Below are 24,163 nucleotides of genomic sequence, written 5' to 3' on the forward strand. Positions count from 1 at the left end.
ACTTGACTCTGGTGGAACATGTGTTGTTAACTGGCCTTTAATATGAATACCAGCCCTTGTGTCCTGTTCACAGATGATGGGCAGGATGTTACATGCCAGATGTTCTGACATTGTTCACACAATGAGCAATGAACCTCAGAGGTTTCATATATTTGCTTTCCCATTCCAGCACAAGTCACTATGTACTGACTTGCTTGTTTATTTTTTTTTAAAAAGTCATTTTCCTTTAAAAACAATTTTAATTTAATGCTAACTTTTGTAGGTTGTAGTAATATACTGTAAGTACAAGATTCCAACACTGCACAGTCAAGTCATAGCATGTGTCAGTAGTTAAGTGTCTAGAATATTCTTTGACGGGTGACTCAAAATTTTTATGGAAAATATATTACAGGGACCACCTGGACAGAAGGGTGATCAAGGTGCAACAGAGATAATTGACTATAATGGCAATATCCATGAAGCTCTGCAGGTATGCAAACGTAACAAGGCTGGAGTGGCTTAGTCTGGTCTGAGAAAAAGCAGTCTGACAGCATTGTATTTCTCTTTTGTGTAGACCTTGAAACTGTTTTGTGTGCAAAGATTTGCTGAGTTTATATATCAGAAATCTCTTTCTATATTTGGAAAGGACGCTTTCCGTTTGGTGTTAGATAAACTATTTCCTTGATACAATTTAGCTGAATGAATTAGTTTCATTTCCCCTGGAGACTACTGACATCATCTAATGAGGATGAAGCTGATTCATTGCTGGCTCTGGTGCTTAGTGCTGAATTCATGTAATAAACTACATACATAGCTTCAGCAGAGGTGTCTGCTTTTCGGTTCATGTAGTATAATATTGACATTTCTTTTTTTCCTCCTTTTCCTCTTCCTCTTCCTTTTCCTTTGCAAAGAGCAGAATATTTGAGATTTGGAAACGATGTAATGTGGTTCCATTAGCAAGCTGTGGATTCAATCAGCAACTTGAGTATGTTAAATAGACCAAGCACCAGTCTTTCCACTTATTCGTTTCCAGAAAACTTATTTTGACTGGTGTGCAGAAAATTGTGGAGGATTAAAGTGGGGTTATAAAAAGAATGAATGAGTGTTTGCATAAAAGCAAAGTACTGAGGTGACATATGTCATTGCAGTCAAGGTGATTTACATTGCAGTATACTCAGATGCAAATTATGTGCAGTATAACTCCACCAAAGTGAATGGCTTGCTTATGTGTAGCTGAAGACTGAATTTGGCTCATTGTGGATCTGATTATTTTCTCACTGAAGCCACTGAACTTTTTTTCTTGCAGTTACTCAGTGGGAGTGTATAGATGCCTGGCCAGTCATTTGGTTGTCAAGACTCTTTTGAAAAATAAAAAAAAATCTCACTGCCTTTACTAAATGCTAAAAACCTGTATGTCATTAAGGCTAAGTCCACACTTCCATTGTGAGTGGTGTCTATGGGGAAGTCTGCATAGACATATTGTGAAGCTCTGCATTATGTCTATCTTATTTGTTTTACTTCTAAGGAAATTCATGCACACAACTTTCAGTCTCTGAGTTAGATACCTAAAGTAGCTTGAAATTTATGTTGCATATTACTAGACATAGATTTACCAAGGACTCTAACCCCTGTATCTCCTGTATTCTGTTTTTGTACCTTAACTCTGGTATCAATGTTACTTTCAAGTTTCCTTAGAAAAGTTGCAGCATATAAAGAAGTCTTAAAAAGTGACTAAAGCCTATTGCCGTAGTTAAAACATGTTAGGAGGCCCTTATCCTATTGTAAATCATTTCAAATGTCATCACCTTCTCATCCAGGGTAACAAATAATTGATATTAATGGGAATGGCTGTGTAAGGGTAGTGTAAGTAAGATTATATAGGATCAGTCAAAAATATCCTTGCCAAATCCAGCTCAGTCCTTTCAGATGGCAAGCACCCATTCCTAAGTCTCCTGGTGCCAAATTCTTAGGGGCTCTGAAATTTGCAGCTCTCCCATAGAAGTGAATGAGAACTTACAGTGCTTGGCACTGAGCTGTGAACTTGCACAGAATTTGGCCGGCTGATTTAGGAAGTTGACAAGAATCTGTAAGAAAGACCTGGGCTGCCTGTCTGGGTTTTTTTAGTGATAATCATCAAGCAGTTTAGTGATAATCATCAAGCAGTCTAGAAGCTTCATAACAATTTAGTTACTTTGCCTTGTGCCTCCTACTCTAGCTCATGTGTCAGTGGAGAATAAGGTGCCTTAGTTCATCAGCACTGAAAATTGCAATCTTAAAATTATCCTCATAGTTTGAACAAGACCACTGCTGAGTGTATGTGGCTTTCACTTGGAGGACCAGATATAAAATTTGTGTCTCTGTTGAAATTGCTCTTCAGGCTCCTCTGCAGACTTTCCTAAGGCAAAAGGCAGTAGCTGCAAAAGTCTAACCTGTGCAGGAACTAAGGATCAGCTATTAAAATCTGAATATGCTGCTGGAAAGGAACCTGTTAGTGTGAATAAGCAGACATTAATTTGCAATGGTTATTTCAGGTTTTCATATCTAGGTAAACTAAATTTCTCGGTATTTTTAAAGTTCTTGATATGTTTCTGTTATTATGTTACAATACAGAGGACATCAATATATTAAAGCCATGTGTTAGAGAACATTTTTTCCAAGTACTTTGTATTGAGCGGGTTCCAGATTCCTGACAACAGGATGTATTGCTGCACTGGCAAATGGAGATTCTTTTAAAGCTTAAAACAGAAGACTTGCAAACCTTTCTTTTCACATAGGAAAACAATTAGAAAAGTTAAATATTTCTTGTTCCATGTAGGTAATAGGAAAGCGTGTTCAAGCAGCACTATTTGGGGGTTTTACTCTGCTTAAAAAAATAGACAAGTGTTTTACTTACTTTTAATTACTTTTTTTTGCTTGCTTTTAAATTCTTCTTTGGAAAAAAAAAAAAAATAGTGGTAGATCGATATTTTGCCCATTTCATAATGAAAATGTCTTTTGTCTTTCCTAACATTTAAAGGAGAATTGTAGTATATAGAGCCGGCTTTGTGGACCAGCAGTTTTGGCTTTAGAACTTAACTTTTTTTGTACATCTGCATTTCTGTATGAAAATCAGTGTTACATCTCCACTCTAGGAATTGTATTTATTAATAAAATATTGATGCAAAACCTGCAGAGATTGCAAAACATAGGGCAAGCCCTTTAGTCAACTTAAGACACCAACTCATGTTTTCCTAAAATGTTTTTTAAAAAATATTTTTGGAAGACTTTTGCTATGAATTAGCTATTTAGTCATCATCTATGTGATCTCTTAAATTGTGCAAGAACCTGCAGTATTCACCTATGTAAAACCCTGATTTCCCATAGAAGCCAAGCAGCTAGTACAACACTGGGAGTTGAAAATCACATGGTTTTTACTCTTGTTTTTTGGAGGCATGGTGTCTCCCAGATGCACCATAGGTTTTGTGTAGATGATAACTGTAGCAAGCAGAATAATTTATATCCTTATTCAATTCTGGTAATGGTGTCTTTTGTTAATATATTTTGCCAACAGAGGATTGCCACCCTGACTGTCACGGTAATCCCTATTGCATGACTTACTGTGTGTTGAACTTCTCCTTTGTGTTGTAGCATGTTCATAATTCTGCTAGTGCAGGGCATGCCTTCATTGGATGTTGATCTGCTTCATCATCACATGTATTTATTTATTTGCTTGGTGTTCCCATAACAGAGAACCCATTGTTGAAAGCCATTCGACAATGAGACCAATTCTGCTCCTGCTGAATTAATGGCAAAACTTCAGTTCACTTAAGCAAGAGATCAGGAAAAAACCCAGAACTTGGTGTTTCTTGAGGTACACATCTAGGCAGATAGCTACTTTGGAGTTTTTGATGTATGTCCCCATCTCTGTGTGTCTGTGTGGGAATCGAGTGAAAACACGAAGCAGGATTTGAATACCAAACAATTTTCTATCATCAACCTTATTTTCAGGGATGAAATTTGGTTCTTTCAAATTGGCTGGTGAAGAAACTTCGTTTGGGAGTTTACAGACTAGATGCAAATGAATTATTTTCTGAAAAAAGGCCTGTCTCAGTTAACTATAAGTAAAGCTAAGTAGATAGCCCAAGTATGAGGAATTCTCTTGTCCTATCTTATCAGATCTCAAAAATAAAGATAAATTTTCCAGCACCTCTCCCCAAAATGTGTGGATGACTGAACACTCCAGTGCTTTTACTCCAGCCAATTTCTGTGCGAGGTTTAGTCACATCAGGCCAGACACAATTTCTGAGAATGCTGACACCAGCTAGGAGATGCTTATACTATTGCAAAGTCAGCTTTCCCTTAAAGCTGCAGACTTGGTATCAACAAATTCATTTGTTATTCTTTTTGTTTCAAGTCCTTCTCTGCAATATTGCTGTTAGTTTGTTTTCTCATCTCTACAAATGCTTTCTTTATATTAATGGAGGGGATTTTTAAATGTGTGAGGTTTTTTAGAAGCATCCCCACTGTGCACCGTCCAGACCACTATTTGATACATGTCACTGTGTCCACAGCCTGAGGTAGAAATGGAAGAAATAGTTGCAACTTATTCCGTGGCAATTTCACAAAACACTGTGTATCCCTAAATGCACCTAGTATCTTCTGGCTGAATACTCTTTGCAATCAGCTGGAGATTTCTCCTGACCATGGATTGTTTTGGATCAGGATGTGAGGGCTGGAAAATGTGGCTGAGGTGAGTTTTGGTGTCCCTGCCATTATGAGTAGCTTTGCCATTTCATCAGTGGGAGCAGCAGGACTTTATTATAAAATATGATCTCTACTGCTATTTTAACATAGTTTTTTGCGGTACCCTTCTGGTGGTTGAGAATTGCCACAGGCTAACTTGTCCATAACTGGTCTTGGTTTCCCTTGTGTTAAGAATCTAACCCATTTTGTTGTCGGAGCTGCATTAACATTCACCCTGTGTTTACATGGCAAGTCCTGCAGGAATTTATTTAAAAGCTGAGAGGTTTGTATCTTTCTGTTTAGGGGCCACCAGGACCACCGGGACCCCAAGGGCTGCAGGGGCCAAAGGTGATCTTCTGTATTTTACCCATTGTATCTTAAGGGTTGTGGTGTCTTTTGGTTTTTTAACTGGTGTGCACACAGGTACACGGAGCAATCCTGTACAGCACATTTGTAATTTTACTGAATATGGCATGTTTCAAACTTTGTGTGCTAGCCTTTTGAAATGTAGCTTTCCAGAATATGTGCTTTGCTTAGTTGCTACACACAGATGCAAAGCTGAGAACCAGCAAAACTAGTATTGAAACAAGGCAGAAGCATCTCTCCCATGGCTTTGCACTGAGGCTGTTGCCTAGGACGTTGCAAAGTGACCACACAACCAGACAGTGGCTCCTATGCACCACTTCTGGCTGGGTGGAAATGAGGTAGGTAGAACTGTGTGCAAGGCACCACTGGCCATGGTATGAGTGCATGTGAATGCCGCTTTTATATTACAGAGGTGCCCACCCAAATAAGCACAGTCTTTTCTAATGTCAGTAAAAATTAAAACATGCACATGTGGGCAGGAGCCTGGCTGCAAACCCAAGCCTGCTAATCCCACCTGGCTGGTGCTGTGTGTAGTACCAGAACTGTTAGTGAGCAGCCCACACAGAGACAATGAACACCATATGCTGCGCTGTACTATAAAATTTAAATAATGAATTTGCCCATGCTTTAAAAAAAAAAACCAAGTTTTGCAGTTAGTGGACCCTCCTTAAATTGGTTTTAAATTAGTTGAGATAATTCTATTTCTTAAGTACTAAATAGATCGTATCTTCTATCAGTGACTCTAAGCTCTTTCAAGAGTAAATACATGTTTCTTCAATAACAATACTAGACATTTCAATTTTAGGCTTCATCCAAGGTATTATATGGAAATACAACACATTATATATGTTAATTGTTTCGAGAAATTGTGAGAAACGAGGTTCATTCTTCTGCGTGAAAATTGATAATGGAGGACACAGTTAAGTGTGCAGAAATGGCTTTCTGCATTAGGATCTACCCAGCATTTCTGCAGCCTGGAGTTGAAGTGTTGACGAGGTTGTGTTCCTTCATATGGGTGAGCGTTCTCATTCAAAATTAATGACTCAAAGCAGAATTCAACCTTACAGGAGTTTGTTTCCAATATCATAGTCTCTACCCATCAGGGTAACTTGCTCCCTTGGAGAATGCTGTTCAGGAATCAGTCATAGGGTAATGTTGGCAATGTGAACTCCTTTACTGGATAATTTATATTAACCAAGGAAAGAAAACATGAAGTCTTTGTCTACCCTACATATATCAATAGACATGATTCTATATTTATTCCAGTAACTGATAAAGTTTTCACTGGATTGGGGTCTTTTCACCAGGCTTCGCCAGGCATATCTTTATTATTCTTTTTCGGGTTTTTTTATGCACTTGTTTGGCCTTTGGTTGTAATGACCTAATCAGCAGGGCTATTTATTCAGTATGTTGCATATAGGTATAATATATATGCTGTTCATTTTGACACAATATTCTCTGGCTTTGCTGTTGTTAATTATGGCAGTTTCTCTGCCTCTTTCCTCTAATGTCTGAGACAACTGGGATAATCCAATGCCATCTTATCTTTTTGCAGGGTGAGCCAGGATCCCCAGGAACCCCAGGAGTTGATGGGGAGCAGGTACGTTATGCATAAATCATGTAGTGAAGATCATGTGAGCAACCATAGCTTATTTCAGGAGATGATATCTGTGATCCCGAGTTGTATCTTAGATTTCATAATCTAAATAATAATATAATGAGAGTAATTAATAAAGATCATCATTGTGTTGCTGCATACTCTGCAGTATAATAATGGCTGCATTTCTACATCTTAATAACAAAGGTCTCAATCCATAGAAATCTTACTCTGTTTATTAGGATTGAAGCTAGAATTCTGTTGAGGTGTCTGGTTTTTTACACATGACTTGCTGCATAAGTACATATTTTAGGGTCCTAAAGGCTCAAAAGGAGATACAGGTGATCCTGGAATGCCTGGAGAAAAGGGAGGAATTGGACTGCCTGGCCTGCCAGTGAGTATGAAAAATTAACTTACTTTAGCTTTTTTTTTTTCCTCTCTTCCACTATCAGGATTTTCTAACAGTGCTGATAAATTGCAAATGAGGCAGAAAGCACTGGGGAGGAAAATTCTGAGATTGTTCTGCAGCCGATCTAGGATGAAGTGTAAGATTGTCAGAACTTTTCATTCCACTTACACTCAAACAAAATACTGCTTTGGGAAGAGAGAGGTTAGTTGGCATGCTGATCAGATTTGTGCCTCTCTTGTAATGTATAGTACAACTTGGGCAAGTGTAGCTTGTAGGAGAAAGGAGCTGTGTTTTGAGCACATATCAGGAATTTCAGATGACTTAGATTGAGGAGGAAGAAGAAATACATCAGTATTTATTGGATGCATTCTTCCTCTTCCGTATCAATGTACAAATGAAATTTCTCAGTAAAAATAGAAACAATTCCAAAAATGTACCCATAGTACATTATATCATGAATGGAGCGTCAACTTATGGACATGTCACAAATATTATGCCACAATTGATAGCAAATAATATAAAAGCATACCTTTACATTTGTTAGAAGTTATTAATAAAGTAACAGCAAAACTTAAAAAATTAATTCCATTATACATGTGCTGTATTATTCTTTTTTAAAATATATAATTATTTGCAAATAAATATCATTTCTGAATTGATTGCTAATAAGATTAAAACTCTTTGTAAGTGCTGTCTTGTAATGATTTTGTAGGGAGCCAATGGTATGAAAGGCGAAAAAGGAGATGTTGGTTTGCCTGGTGCCCAAGGTCCTTCAGTAAGTCTCAATGTGGAGCTGCAGTGAACATAATAATCCAGCAGTGGTTCCCAGCTTTTGATTCTGAACAATACTTCATATTCACGGATGATCTTTCCTGACATCCTTGATGATTCCTACACTTGAATTTTCAAAATATTTTTCCTATTTGACTATTTGCCCTTTTGAGAATGAATGGACTTCTGGTCATAGAGCTAAATACTGTTTAAGAAATTCTAAGGATGTAATCCTGTTCTGTTCTCTCACTATGAACAACAGTCCTTCTCCCTTCAGTGAAAGTCTTCTGGTTCTGTAATGAATCAAAAGATAAATGCCTTGCAAGATAAAATGGAGAGATAAGACTGATGGGAAAAAACCCAAAAAACTAAACCAAAAAACAAACCAAAGAAAAAATATCTCTCAACACCTTGTATTCTGGGGATCTCAGAAAGTCCAGTGAGAAACAGACTAGACTGACTTCAGCGATGCCAGGAATAGTGACATGTGTGACTCAGGATAGAGACTAGTTTTACGAGACCAGACATTCTTCTGATTTTTTTAAGTGTTGTAAAGGCATTAAAAAACAAAAACCAAACAAAACACAAAAAACCCCACAACCCAACAAACACAGACAAACCCAAAACAAACAAAAAACCTGTCCACACAATACCTTTATGATATGAGTGATTACCATTTTCGGAGCACAGTAAGTTAGGAAACCTCAGAGCAGAAGTTAACTACCACTACCTCGTCAGTGGTGACATGGCCTGCGTATTTGGAGCCATAGCTCTGAGGAGTCAAAGAGGTTACCCTCTGCCATTGCAGGACACATTAAGCACCCTGTATCTCCAGGTCTCTTCCTCTGAAATGAAAATTAATTTGTTACAAACTAATTCACTAACTCATTCATCTTGTTCTGCTTGCTCTCACTTGAAACAAGTCAGTTTTCAGGAGGTTTCACAGATGGTGGAATCTGTGTCTTAGGTTTCGAAGTTCATTTTGTTGCCACCATTGCCATCACCAACAGCTAGTGTAGCAGAGAGGTTGCTCATAAATCTGGAGACCTGATTTAGCATCCCTGCTGCCACCTTGCAGGTTATGATAACAGCCCTTTGAGATTAAACCCAGGAACAGAGATTACATTAAACTGTAAATACCATCATGAAATTCTCTTCCATGGATTTGTTAGGAACACAGGAAACCAGTACAGAATATGCATGCACTAAATGCTGAGCAACCTGATTACCTATTTTAATGACTTTAGGGAGTTCTTGGTACAAGTGGGCTAAATGAAATAAAAGGAGAGACAAAGGGAAATTTTGAAAATATGCCAAACCCTAGCTTGAATTTAGTATCTTTTCCATTCATCACTACTGGGGGAGGAATAAAATCACACATCATCTCCCTCTGTTTCTGTAGATAACGTAGTACAGAGACAACTGAGGAGCACATACCATAAAATATTAAAAAGTTCAAGCATCCCTGATCAGTACTGTTTGTTTTAGAGATTTATTTTTTTTCCTATAACATGTTAAATTATCTTAGACCCTAGGAGTAAGAATCAGGGGAGAGGAATGCTGCTATATACACAGGCAGATCTACACTTCAGGTACCCTGTCTTTCAAATCAAAATAATTCCCATTCCTAAAACCCATTCTAGATATGCTGTCAGTGTGCACCATTGCATCGCTATGTTTGTAAGTGCTTACGAACAAAAGGGTCAGTCTAACTTATGGTATTTGAGAGGGAGTTCTTTACTCTGCATGATTTAATGCCATTGTTTTTTATCTGTAGATGATAGGACCACCTGGACCACCAGGGCCCCATGGTCCTCCAGGCCCTATGGTAAGCTTAGGAGGAGGAGCGGGGCTAGAAAGGGTTTAAGCCCTCTTGTCATTTTAAAGCCTGTTTAATGCAAGTGCTATGAGTGTATGTGACCATTAGAGAGGGACTAATTTAGAACCTTTTCTGCATGTCTTAAAATTCATAGGAAGTAGAGACACAAATTGCAGCGCCTATGTTAGTCTTAACATACTACTGGTCTGGTTCATTTTCTGAATCAGGTGTTTACAGTTGCTTTATTGGCAGCTGCATTTAATTTGTGAGGGAAAAAAATACAGGTGCAACTTGCACCCCTACAAAGCAACAAACTCTTAAAAATATGTGGCATATTTTCCTAATGAAAAATGGTATCTTTATTTTCAGGGACCTCATGGACTGCCTGGCCCAAAGGTAAATGGCTGTCTTAGATAGTCACGTTCTTGATGTCTGTGAAGTGTCACACTATGTTCTTTAATGCATGCAGCTATGTTTTGTCTTATGCTTCATTTAATAAATGTTTCTGATATTCTTAAACCTTAAAGCAGATTTTAATATTAACATACAGCTTAAAAGCTTTTTAAATTTTCTGTGATTGTTTCTGAGTAGTATTTAACCTGAGCATTGGCTGAATAATTTTTTTACTTAATATTTGTAATGTGGCACTAAATTATTTAGTTTCCTGTTTATGGGCAAGTTACTCAACTTTGCACTTGCAATTGGAATTACTTCTGAACATAGAAGCGTGTTATACATTCAGGAAATAAAGAAAAAGTCAGATAAATTCTTCTTCATTCATGCTCTCTTGCATCTCCTACTTCTTCCAGTATGAATGGCCTTTCGCCTTCTTAGGTGCCATGTACTAGTTTCTTCATGCATTACGCAAGTTCCCCATCACAAACTCATGTGTGTATCTTTGTTTTCCAACCTGGAATCCCCAATCAGGCGGGTCTGCAATACTATCTGAACGTTTTCCACAGCACAGCACATGAAGATACACTGTAGTGTTCTCTAAGCCCATGAAAACAGCTCAGGAGGAGGGAATGGGGTTTTGACAGAACTGGAATATTTTAATTTATGCTTTAATTCAGTAATCACCAGTAAACTAAAATTCAGTGTGATACTATAGCATAGCATTCATTAGGGCCAGTGGTGTTGTCAGGTATGATCATTTTAATCAGTATGGATCCCTAGTCACATGCACCTTTCTGAAAAAATAAGAGATTTTTTTTGTTTAATTTTGGGGGGTTTGGTTTTTTACAGTGTGAGACAGAAAATCACAGGTTTGACTCCTCATGAAACTGTTTGTGTTACCTTGGTGCAAGAAGCCTGAGTCATAAATCATTTTTTGAAGTCAAGTCTGTTGCATCTTAGCACCAGTCCTGCCTTACCTCAGGCTTTTGGCCTGAGACTCAGGCTTTTGTGAGATTTCTCAGGTCTGTTTCCAAAACCTCAGCTTTTTCAGTGCTACTGCTCTGAAAGTCACATCAAGTCAAATAGAAAAAGAATAAAGAAATGGCTATTTAGGGGTGCAAAGCAGGCAGATGATGTCTGGAGTTACTTAAAGCAGCTGACTAGATTCTATTGAGATTTTTTTTTTTTTTTTTTTAATATAGTAGTATGATATAAGGTAACGTAATACATCAAAGGGAAACCTAGGAACAGGCCATGGGGAGCAGCCTGGATGAAATACTCATGTATTTCTGTTTCTCAAAAGAGGCAGATGTGGTCAGTACTCTTTTTGACTGGGCAGCTCTCAAGCTGAGGTAGTTTTTCATGATGCGAGAATGATTTACTGGCAACTCCAAACCCACCGTTATCCTCTTAATGATGTTTAATGTAATAGCCTATGCATAATTTAACAATCACAAGACAAGTGCCATTTCTTATGTTGTTTAAACTTCTCTGTATGAACATTGAAGCTATTGTATAACCTATACTGCTTCTTTTGATTTGTTACTGTTTAATTATGTATGCTTAAAGGTTTAAAGTATCTATATGTAAGATTTTTCTGCAAATTCCAGTTTGCCATAAGAAAAAATATTGCTTCCTTACAAAATGTACTTTTCAAGAGATCCCACTGTAGAAACCTGCAGTTTTGAAGCTTATTTTGCTAAAAGTTTTCTTTCAGTTTGAATTACCTGCATAGGGTCGTTTATGGGATTTGAGGAAATTCCAAAAACCCCTGAAATTCATGCTCAATTCAAACCATTATTCTATAGTGATAATCATTAGGAAAAGATTCAAAAGAATCTGTAGCTCATAAGTTTCCTGTAGTTCTTTTCACACAGATTTTAAATCTCCAGCAGACACCCTCCCAAGTGTTTTTGCCCAGTACTATATTAGTATATAAATTGCCAGTAAGCTAAGAAGGTTGAATTTGTGTCCTTGTTTCAAACTGGAATTTGCAGACATTTCTGAGACTGGCTTCTTCTATCCCAGCTTAAACACCCTTTATAGCACCAAAAATTTGGCATTTATACTTTTACGTTTAGGGTGAACCAGGGTTAAATGGTCTTAAAGGATTGAAGGGTGAACCAGGTCAAAAGGGTGACAGAGGGCCCCTTGGTCTTCCAGTAAGTAAAAAACCCAACTATTCAATCTCAGTGCAAATCACAAACTTCTCTTTCTACTCCTGATAAACAACTCTGGTTTACTCAACAGCATATATAGAATACACCAAGTTAGAGCAGAGCATCAGTCTTGTTTTGTTTTACCCCCAAATCTTTCCTATCATCCGAAGTAACATCCTGTAACACCCTGTGCTGTCAGGGTTTTTTTGTTATGTGTCAGTGAAAAGTGTTCAGTGTCACAAGGAGGCCATCACCCCATTACATTAGTCATACTGTTATTTAAGTGTTTATGGTGTTTGCATTAGAAAAGGAATCTTTGCTTTTCTCCATCTCTTCAGTTTTTCTTCCTCTGTTTGCACTTCTGCAGTTAAAATTGAGAGGTCTAACTGAGGAAAGTTAAAAATTGATTTAGGGAATATATTTTTTTTTGTTATTCATTAGAGGATGGAGGATTGTTACTTTTGCCTTGTTCTTTAGAAAATTTCCCTTCTCAGTGTTTGGCATAAATTTTGTTTTGAAAAGAAATGAAGGAGCTTAAAAATAAATTTTCACGTGGAAATGTTACAGTTCTTAAAATTCAGTTTGATTTTTTTGTGCTTACTTTGTGTGTTTGAAAGCACTGTGAAAAGATAGTTTAATTTTTTTCTCACAAAAAGTGTTAATTTTTATATATATATGTGAGAATTACTCCATGTGATTACGTTGATAATAGTAAAATGGAGGAAAAATACTTAGTTGACACCAAGGAACACAAACCTCTGTGATTAATATTTTCAAGAATTATGTGCAGGGCCTCCGGACAAGGTCAGCTTCTCTGAGAATTTTAACTTATTTTAAGAAAAGATAATTTTCAATTTGGTGGTTTTAACTATGTAAAGAGGGAGCTTTGGAGGTCTGATCCAACTCTCTGAAAATGGCTAAAAGGAAAGTTTTGGTTCTGCCGGAAGTGTTTTTTCTAACCCAGAGCAAAATACGCCGTTAATTTCTCAAATTTATATAGAACTTGTCTTGCTCCTGCTTACTGCTTTCCCTAAACGTCATTCTAAGGAGCAAAGTCCAATTCTTTGACTTTCTAAAAATGGCTTATTTTCACCATTAATTAGGTTTTTTGCCTTTGGGGCGGGAGGCAGACAGATTATTCCCTGTATCCCTGTCCCCAGCATTGCTGCCAGCGGTGGTGGGATAGTCGAGCAGCTCTTTCGCTGCTGCTCTGTTATTCGCACAAAATCCACCAGAGGTCACCCCGTCCCCAAGGATGCTGAAGGCAGTGGCCCGCAGTGCCGAGCGCTACCCACTTCCAGCCCTTGCCTGTGCTCCGAACTGGGAGTATATTGGAAAAACAGGAAATGTGATTGTCTCCCGGGCTCTTGGGAAGGAATGAGGCCGTTGTAGTCAGGATCCAGATTTTGTTGACTGCATAATGCAGTATTCTTGCACTTAAATACTTCCTATCACAGTTAACATACATTTTTTTCTTCGTGTCGTATAGTATCTGGTATTGTCATTAGTTACAAATCAGAATGCATTCAAGTAAATTACAAAGTAAATATTTGCGTCTTAAGGCGAAGAAACACCCTGGCATCTGGTGTTTGTAGCACTCTTATAGCTTCACATTATTCTGGTCTAATATACTGTGGCGTGAAGGCAGGGGTAGGTCAGTGGTGTTACACTAATGTGAGAACAGAATCAGGCTCTTGATGTTTTATGTGAATTTTTAACTAACATGCTGTAGTAATGTGATACCCATTTCAGAACCCTGTCACAACTTGTACTGTACGTTTGTTTGAATTATGTTTATTCATCAGCACCACTTACTAATCTCACGTTCTTGTCATTCGTGTTGTACCCATCATCCATGCTTCCACCTAACCACACAGGGAGCATCTGGCTTAGACGGAAAGCCAGGACCCCGGGTGAGTCCTTTGTCTTTCTGTGTCGCTCTTTGTTACCAAGTCCGTGTGCTTTCCAGCAGCTCCACCACCCGCGCTCCCGCACTGCACGGAGGAAGGAAGGCCAAACACCGCAGGCATTTTCCATGCTACCTAAGAGGGGGCTTCAAACAGAGTCTTAGGGCAATGTCTGTGGGAAGGAGAACATAATTCTTTGTAGAAGGAGCTCTGAATCTTAAAAAGGCAGCTTGGTTTTGATTTTTGGTTGGACAATCGCTTTGGTTAGGGTGCTTATTTCCCAGAGTAAGGTTAGGTAGGGATTTAGTTTACACAGGAGAACATACTTGTTCAGTGCTAATGTGGAATCAGTGAAATGGATGCAGACATGCTGGAGTTGTGCTACAAGCATTCTCATATTAAATATAAATGTTAAATCGTTTGCTTTTTATAATGGTAAAGAAATGGATAACGTGAAAGAAGAGTAGAGTTATGTGTCTGAAGGCTTCTGTAAGATTCCCATTGATCACTGTAACAGGTGAGTCCACCTTACAGGTGGACATTTTAATCTAAAAAAAAAAAATCTATGTTTAAAAAAAGCCAGTCTCTGTTTGACACTTTCATTTTTCCTGGCAAAATTTCTTCCAATAAATTTAAAATCTTCATAAATCTGATGACTTCCATGAATAAAGTAAAATCCAACTAGAAGAAAGATGAGTTACCTCGTAACAGGAGAGCTTATAGGTGGAGTTTTGAAAGCCAAATGGATTTGTTTGGCCAGGTCCCATCACTATTGAGTCTGAATTTTCAGCTAGTGAATACTGATTCCATATTAATTCTTGGCCAGAAGACAGCTATTAAAACTATAAACTTGTAATAACAAGATCTCTCTCTCACCCTCTGTGTTTCCTTTCGTAGGGTGTAGATGGCCCAGTTGGCCCCCATGGCCCTGCAGGTCCTAAAGGAGACAGAGTGAGTATATGTTCCACGTGCTTCTGTTTAAAAAAGCGACTGCTGCAATAGCAAAATGTCATATGGCTACTTATAGTGTGCCTAGATGTTACTAAGCTTAACAGTATCTCATCTGTTTAAGAATCAGCCCAGAACTCTATACATGTTCTAGTTATGCACACATTTATCTGTTTAAGGGTTGATTTTGTAACTCAGAGGAGTAACTCTGAGGAGCTGGTATTTTGTAATAACTAATCAGTAAGAAACTTACAGGACTTTCCAAGTTCATGGTGCTACACAGAACATAATTTTGGTTGGTTTCATCATTTTGTGTAAATGGATTGAGAGAACAAACTGGGACAAAAGAAAATTGTGTGATCTGATACGTGTATACGTATGCAATGGCAAAAAAAAAATGCATTTCTCACCTCTTTGCACTTAATTCATTTGAAAAAAAAAAAGTCTCTAACCTCTCTACAATTTAAACTTTTTATTTTTTTAAGCTTAGAAGATAGGAGCCCTCCTATTTAATTGGAAATATTCACAGTAAATTTTCTCCAGTAGAAACAGGAAAGGGACCTTAATCTTTAACTGTAAGCCTGTCATCTTTAACAATACAACCATCAACTTGTGCAACAAAACAAAAGATGATACCTTATACTAACTAAAACCTCCAAGGAGCTGCCAGCCCAGAATTTTGTCTCTTTTAATTCTTCATTTTAACAGAACAGCTGTGCTAAAATGACTTCAGACTTCTTGTATTAAGGATGCAGCCATATGGCACAGGTCCAGTTAACTTTAACAGCAGTACATCTTGGAAAAGTATGCGTGACTTGATGATTCATTTTTACAGAGCTCTGTGTTGAGAAATAAATACAGGACATGCAGCATAGTCCAAAATAGTAACAGTAGACTGTAGTTACCACTCAGGCTAGTTAACTGTCTGAAGGACTTGAGTATGTTTCTTTTTTTTCCTAGGGAGATCAGATTCAAGTCTTTTCTTTCACCTAGGACATAGCTTCTTTTTCTATCAACTCTGTGACAAGATAGTTGAACATAATATTCTGAACTTCAGGAGATAATTTAAATGAGATATACATGTAGAAACATATATAAATACATTTTAGTCTTGCATTATGAACTTTTATCTTGGAGGATACGCATATGTACTACTTACTGGTTGAAATTTCTTTCAAAAACACTGTGCTATAATATAAACTATTCAGCTAATCTATGGAAGATAACTATAATTGTTTTTTCTTAAGAAAGTGTCCAAGGTCATAATAGGTCATACAGCTGCATCTAGAATCAGCCCTACCGTGACTGTTGACAAGTAGTAGTTACAAAGGGGATAGGAGCTGCTGCAGTGTAAATCAGTTCAATAATTACATGAGGACAGAGGGACAGATTTGCAAAAATATAGAAACTAGGGTGTGCAAGAAATTCCTCCACACCCACCATTTTCTGTGTAGCTAAATGAATGAGAGGAAGTTCACAAGAAAGATGATAAGTTGTTTGGGGTTTTTTTCCAAGCAATCAGCTAGCAAGCTTATTGCTGTAATTGTTCATTTAATTATTCAGTACTGTTTAGGAGAAGTTGTTTGTAGTATAGTTGTCTAACAGGTGCCTGGCGTTGATATATGGCTCATTATCTAAATAGCAAATCATGTGTCTTTAATGCAGTTTGCAACTGTTGAACTCCCTTTATGTGAAAACAGGAGGAAAACATTTTTGCCTTCAGATTTCAGACTTTTTAATTAAAAATGGTGCGCATAGTGCCACTGCTCATTATCACTGGACAGGATCACATTTTGTTCACACAGATAAGGAAACCCTTGGGCCAATATTAACCTAGAAGGACATTAGGGCTTCCTAATGTGAAATATAACCATGTTCTTAAATCCACATTATTTAAAATTTGAAAAGACAGTCTCACTTTGAGACAATATATGTAAAATGCTGGTCACGATATATTTATGTCTTCTTAAAAGTTAAGGAAAGCAGGTATAATCAAACTGAAGACTAATTTCTTCTATAGAAATCATGGATTCGGCACTGCATAGGCTGCACTCTTCTTAGGTAGAACAGACTGTTGTGCAAATTAGGGTTGGTTGGTTTGTTTCCATTTTAGCTATTTAATTAAAATAGAAAACATCAGGCAGTCGTCATACAAAGCTTATTCAGATGGTGAAAAAGTAGACTAGGAAAATAGTGCATGTCATTAGAAAACAGGAAACTAGGAATTTTAGAACAAATGTGCTATTATCTCACCGTGTGAGCTTAACCATGTAATTTTCTCTCTAAACTTTAAACTGTACATTGATTATTAAAAGCTAACACAGGATTTAACACTTCCTGAAGGTATAATGCAGATGAACATTCCAGTACTGAGTTTTTATGCATTTTCTTTTGAAGAAATTACCAGAAATGCTAATTAATAGTGTGAATTAATGTAATTTATTAGGCTGGTGTCTTACAGTTTTTAATAAATTCTTCAGCTATTGAAAATACTATTTTTCTAGATGCTTAGAGAGCTTTTCTGAGACCATCTTCATTAAATGGAGGAGTTGATCATAATAGACCTCTGAATCTGGCTCTGTACCTATTAATCTCACATTCTCTTGAGAGAAAATAGAGAGCACTGATTAACAGATAAACATTTTAAACTGCTACTCATTGAAAGGGGACATGTAAACCTGAAGGGTAATGATAAGCCTAATGTTTATCTAACTTACTGTCCATCCAGAAGAAGCTGAAAGACAATGTTAACAAAATGCTGATTTCCCATAGCTCTTGCCTTGATGGCAAAGACCTGGTATTGAACTTGGTTTTGGCTCTCAGATATGTAGCCTGCATATGTAGTAGTACTACATGTGTAGTAGTACTGGGAGGGAAAGTGTATTCTCTTTAATTTGGTTAAAATGGTCGTCACCATGACAGTGTTACGAAATCTCCATATTATTCTTAATGGAGACACCAATTATGCAGCTTTATTCATGTAAATTGTAGTCCATATTCAGCCATGACTCAGGAGATTGAAGTGAAATAGGAGGCAAAAACAAAGGCTAGGGTTTCTGTTCTTTGGTCACTGATGAATTGTCTTACAAGAATATATTAAAAACTTTCTTGAAGTTTGTGAATGTCTGTTTCCCTGAAGGAAATGTTTTATCACGATGGCTGAGGGCAGTATTCCCATGGCAGTCGATCAATCTTATATAATCCATAAACATTTAAGACCTCATCTGATACTCCATACTCATTTGATATTGGAGGCAAAAATTATAAGATATATTTCTCTAAATATATTCTTACATAACAGATGAGACTATTTCCTAGACTGATACATTTGGTATCTTTCTGTCTACCATATGTTTAGCAACGTTATAGGCCTATCTTGAGAGGACTTTGTACAGTCATCTTTGCTGTTGAAGATTTTTTTAAAAGCTACTTAACTAGTCTTGACATATTTCAAGTATTGATCAAACACTTTTGTAGCTGTATATACATAAGTCAGCACATCAGTTTCTTCTCAGCAGAAAGTTTTAAAGCTGCAAGATTTACTGTTTTGAAAATCAGCTGTTACTTCCCAATGCCTCCTTTTGTCCTGCATGGGCTTTCAGCCTAAATGCTGCTCAGAAGTGGCTGGAGATTAACAGAATCCAGAAAGATTAACAGAATCCAGAAAGACATTACACTTCTAATTGCCTCCAGACTAAAGTGAGTATAGACAGTATCCATCTATGTGAAACACGAAGTGTCTAAAATAGATCAAATGTCAGTTACTCTGACAAACTCCTCACTGCTGTGATTATTCAACAACAGATTCAGACTCAGTTTATTCTGGTATCTGCTTTTTTATATTATCCAGTGTACTGGGTCTGGCTGAGCTGGAACTGGTTTTCCCCTATAGCAGCCCTCCTGGTGCTGTGGTTTATGCTGGGAGCTGGCAGGGTGTTGATAGCACCCTGGTGTTGTGGCTGCTGCTGAGCAGTGCTTACACAGCACCAAGGCTCTTTCTGACATTCCCCCCGCAGTGGGACAGGGTGGGCAAGATCTTGGGAGGGGACACAGCCAGGACAGCTGACCCCAACTGACCAAAGGGATATTCCAGACCATATGACGTCTGCTCAATATAAAGCTGGGAGAAAGGAGGAAGGGGGTGGGGTCACCCTTGGTCCTCCGAGGCAACCACTCTGCGTATCAGAGCCCTGCTCCCTGAGAAGGCCTGACATCGTCTGTCCATGGGAAATAGAGAATAAATCTGTTTTTTTTTTTTTTTTCTTACACACACGGACCTTTGCTTTGCTTTGCTTATATTAAAACTGCTTTTGTTTTACCCACAAGGGTTGGTCTATCTTTTTTTCTTTCCCCTCTTTGCCCTGTTGAGAAAACAAGAGAAACATAGAAAACATAGAGCGACTTGGTGGGTACCTGGCATTTAGCCAAGGTCAAACCATCACATCCAGTCAATAAAATTGAGACTTAGCAGCCCGTTTTCAGAGCTGTGCTGAAGGACTTGGCTGTGCCGATGGTCACCACTATTAGTTAGACACGTATCTACATCTCTGTCTTCTGCTTTTAGTGCGTTACTAATGAGTAGTAAATAACCCATATTTTTAGAGGATTTTGTTCACAGAATTCTCTCAAGAGCTTAAGTGCAGCAATTGCTAGGATGAAACACAACACCAGTATGCCAGGAGCCTTGCATGAAGCCATGTTATGTTAAGAAGAAGAGGTTAAGAAGGGATCCAAATAACCCTACATAACAAATCCAGAGTAGGAGCTTTGAAAACTGAAGGTGGCCAGGACTTTTTTAATCTCATCAAATATTTGTTTAGTCCTCTCGAGAGAGTATGGCTTTTCTTCTGGGTTTTATTCTGAAGAGCACTGGAGTCTGAAACAAGAGTGCTGCCCACACCTACTTACCATCCCTGCCTCCATAACAGGCTCACAGAGAACTGTGCTCCTGGTTACATGGGCTCATGTTGGCCAACCCAGGAGGTTTTAACTCAGTATCAATCTTGATGAAGACCAATTGGAGAGCAAAGATGATTACTACTGTCAGCCTGAAATCTGTCGCCTTGAAATTTCATTTCATTTGGAAAAGTTTTCTCTATATTAAGTTTGCAAAATTATTTTGGTAGCATCCCTCTGGAAACTGGTACTTTTCCCATGGATTTTAGTGCAGAATGAGATCAAACTTCTGGAGTAAATCTCTATACTTGTTTGTCTTATACATTAACACACTTTTGATTTAATAAAACAGGGTATTTACTTCACTACTCTAGAATCCAATAGAGCGGTTAGCAACACAGTACAGTGCATGGGATAATCTTCATAATGTCACTGTTAATAGCATTGCCTGATTAAATACAAGCTTTTTTTGTCATTGTGTCATATCTCAGGTGCTACGCTGCAGCTTGATGATGTATATCCTCACTTTTCATTACAACTCTGGATTTTTACTGAGTGCTATGTTACAGCTGTTACAAGCTTAAAATTGAAATCAGTGCAAGTTCAGTTTGACAAATATTTTCTCTAATGGATTTAAAAACAAATCTAATGTCATATGCCTGAAAAGACATTTTGCCTAGAAAGTAATACACTTCTTTTTGCCCCTTTAATTATTTAATAAAAATAAATGACCTTGGATATTTTTCCCTCAAAAGGTTTAAAAATGCATAAACTTTAACCTAAAGCACTTGGCAAAGATCATTTCTAAGACAGACGATGTTTTGTTTGCTTGTTCTGTAATCTTTTCTTAGGGTGAAAAGGGAACTGTAGGTGACCCTGGACCCAGAGGACCATACGGCTTGCCTGTAAGTTGCACATAGTTTGTACACATTGTGCTTTTCATCACTCCTTGATTAAACTTTGTGTGCTTCATGACTGCTTTTCACCTAGCAGTGCAGTTATTTGGAAAAGGCAAAGATAGATAACAATCCCTGACAGTGCAAGGTCACTGGTCTGTATCGCAGACTTAGATTCCTTCCCATGCATGTCGTCATACAAAAGTAACGAAACAGACCTGACATGAACCAGCAAGATGGGGGAAATCTGGAATGCAAGTGCTCGTGTTTCTGCAGCCAGTGGCCATCAGCTGTCTGGGGATCATGTGAGAGAGGCAGGAGTTCAGGATTAACTGTGGAAAGCTGTGATTTTCTTAATGTCAATAAGGTGCTTGGATTTCCATGCTGCAAGGCTACTTTGCCATTATATTTTTGTTTTGTTTGACACTTCAGAGATCAGTTTTGTTTTCATTTCTGTGCCATGTGCTCAGAAGCAATCTGAGAATTTAATTATTGATCATTCATAGGTGGAGATGGTATGCTTTAAATCAACTATTTAAATGATATTATCTGTTTCTAAAATATGAGTGAGAACTTCCTTTGCCCTAATGTGGATAGCCCCAATAAAATCAGTTGACTTACTCTCTTTACTTTGCTGATGTTTGGGTCGGGTGTGTACATATACACATGTCTGCTCTGTACCTTGATGCAAGAAAAGCCATGTATATGTGCCTGGCTAGGCACAACCAGCCTTTACAAGGGACCTGCAGTGTTTCTATACCCTCTCCAGACTAATCGGTTTGATTAATTAATTTAAGCTGGAATACAGACTTGTGGTTTAATTAGATCCATTTAATTGGATCAGGAGTCAACGACTAGAGACAGTTTTCAGGCTCCATGGAGTGTTAAATTAACTTGCACTGCATGTTTATATGAGGGTCAGTTTTGTGAGTTGAATAAAAAAAACAATTTCTGTTTCCTCTTCCTGTGTACTAAAAAAAGAAAAATGATAGGCTTTCTGTATTTTCAGCTTGCTCCTGGAATCTGCGTACAAACAAAATTTTACAGCCAAGCAAAATTTTACAGTCAAGTTATCAGTTCCTGGCAATGTTAAACACTGACAGAAACATCCTTCACTAACGGCAATGCTGTGTGTTACAGCCTTAGCAACATGGGGTACTACTGTGTAGAGGGAGTGCAGAAGTCGGGTATCAGGGCAGCTGTTAGTATCACAGCTTAGGGATGCTAATGTAGCTTATATCGTTCTTTGGCAGGGCAAGGATGGCGAGCCTGGCCTTGATGTAAGTAATGTGTATGACTAATACTGTCTTAATGGTAGGTAAGCGTCTTTCAAGAAATAGCTTGCTGAGTGTAACACCTTTGTTTCCATTTAGTGTGCATGCAGTACATACAGAGACTGTGCTAAATGCTGCATTTGCTCTTTCTCTGTCGTAACAAGGACAAAGATTATGCGGTATACAGTCCTTACTGACAGACCCCACCAGATATAGTGCTTAGGAATACAAGTAGTTGGGCCTTTGGAAGTCAATAGGCTGAAAAACTGCACTTGATAAGAAAATATTCAGACTTGTGACTCAGTCACAGAAGAACAAGGAGTTAAATAAATTTATCCCAATTAAAGAGAACAATTCCATAACCTGTAAGGGATACCTTTCAAAACAGACGGTCTTTCTCTGGCATGCTAAAAGGACTTACTGAAAGCTTTTTCCTCTAGTCCTACACTGAAATACCTAACTTGGAGGAGACTTTCCTAGAATGTACATATGCTACATAGCATGGACTGTTGCCATTTTGAGTGATATGATTTCTTTCCACTGGTGGCAGAATGACTCTTGCCGAACACCGTGACTGATTTGTCTCACATGCTCTTGTGTGCATGCATGTGTACACACATAACTCACATATACATACAAAGCATGTAGTGAAATCATCTTTTTTTATGTTTTCCAAGGGTATTTGAAAGCTTAACCTGCATGTGAATAAAAGTCGACCTATCTTTGTCCATTTTGTTTTCATAGGGTTTCCCTGGTCCTCGAGGAGAAAAGGGTGATATAGGAGAAAAGGGAGAAAAGGTGACCACAGTGTTATTAACTGTTGTTTGATTCCTCAGCCTAGTCAGTTCTGCTGTCTTTTTGCTATAAGTTGTTCCATTAAAACTTATCTTTGTTTTTACTGTGTGCCAAAAGGCAGGTCATAGATACATGCTAAGCAAAATAATGAAAAATTATGCACAGAACTAGTAATATCACCATGCCCCAGAGCACAGCTTGTTTGTATGCTCATTTTCTCCAGTCCATCCTATGCTTGTTGAAAATCCATGTCAGCCTGAAATTTTAATGCAGACATCACTGAAATGTGTCATTGTGGTAGTAATTTTATACTGAAGACCCCAGCTCTGTTCCTTGGAATTACTTGCAGTATAACACTACCTGTTCCATACCAAATGAGTAAGGACAGAAACTGTTTAATTTTTTTTTTTTTTTTTTTTTGCTAATGTCTTGTTTACAATTAAGTTGTGGTTGGAAATTAAATCATACACTCTACTGCTCTGGTAAACCAACTAGACGGTGAAGTTAACAGCAACAGCCTAACTTGACTTTCACTGTCCAGACACAGTGACTTGGAAGTATGTTTAGTAAAAAGCAATTCAGGACTAAATGGATGCAGAGAAACCTCATCAGCAAATCTCCCCCATTTCTTCTTAGTGACACAGAGCCCGGTTACTAAAACTGCTGAATTAGCCCTCACACGAAGCCACTTAATATAAAAGCCCATACACACAGCAAGTTTTTTTTTCTAGTTCAAACACCTATTTTTGCCTAGCTGACATGTGCAGAGTTATACTAGGTCCACTTCCCATCATGATATCTTAAACAAGAAGCGGGGCTAAAAAGTCACCATGGCTGTTTTCACCTTTTCTTAATACTGTCAGGCAAAACACTTCCCAAGAACATATTGATAAGGGTACTATGAAATGTATACTTCCCTCTGTCTCTTGTTATATTGCTTATTTTGAGCTCAGAGACCACTGATAAGGTATTGATTTTGCAGAACAACTGTTGCTTAAGCAGGTGCTTTATGAATACTATAAAGGCAGTGTCTGACCTGGCAGAGTAATCACAATGAATGGTGAGCTTTCATGCTGTCATAGACTACAGGTCTGTCTGACACAAGCAAACAGCTTTTCTTATTGAGAGCAGTTATCAGTAGAAAGGTGTAACTTGTAACTATCAGCTCTGATAGATGACTGGCAAAATGTCCAACCTGTGCTAAGGGGGAGTTACAGTAGGTGCCAAAT

The 24,163-nt window shown here is 37.9% G+C and overlaps 1 protein-coding gene across 1 annotated transcript in view; it reads left to right on the forward strand.

Annotated features, from left to right (window-relative positions):
* Positions 1-24,163, forward strand: part of COL25A1 (collagen type XXV alpha 1 chain) — a 315,502-nt gene that overhangs the window by 282,598 nt on the left and 8,741 nt on the right. The window contains exons 23-35 of the mRNA XM_074903974.1: positions 392-469; positions 3,530-3,553; positions 5,005-5,049; positions 6,623-6,667; positions 6,978-7,058; positions 7,786-7,848; positions 9,622-9,672; positions 10,033-10,059; positions 12,141-12,221; positions 14,096-14,131; positions 15,023-15,076; positions 20,821-20,874; positions 22,884-22,937. Of these exons, the coding sequence (XP_074760075.1) occupies positions 392-469; positions 3,530-3,553; positions 5,005-5,049; positions 6,623-6,667; positions 6,978-7,058; positions 7,786-7,848; positions 9,622-9,672; positions 10,033-10,059; positions 12,141-12,221; positions 14,096-14,131; positions 15,023-15,076; positions 20,821-20,874; positions 22,884-22,937 (693 nt within the window). The remainder of the gene's footprint in view (positions 1-391; positions 470-3,529; positions 3,554-5,004; positions 5,050-6,622; positions 6,668-6,977; positions 7,059-7,785; positions 7,849-9,621; positions 9,673-10,032; positions 10,060-12,140; positions 12,222-14,095; positions 14,132-15,022; positions 15,077-20,820; positions 20,875-22,883; positions 22,938-24,163) is intronic.

This window comes from Athene noctua, chromosome 4, assembly GCF_965140245.1.
Source record: "Athene noctua chromosome 4, bAthNoc1.hap1.1, whole genome shotgun sequence".
Lineage (NCBI taxonomy): Eukaryota > Metazoa > Chordata > Aves > Strigiformes > Strigidae > Athene > Athene noctua.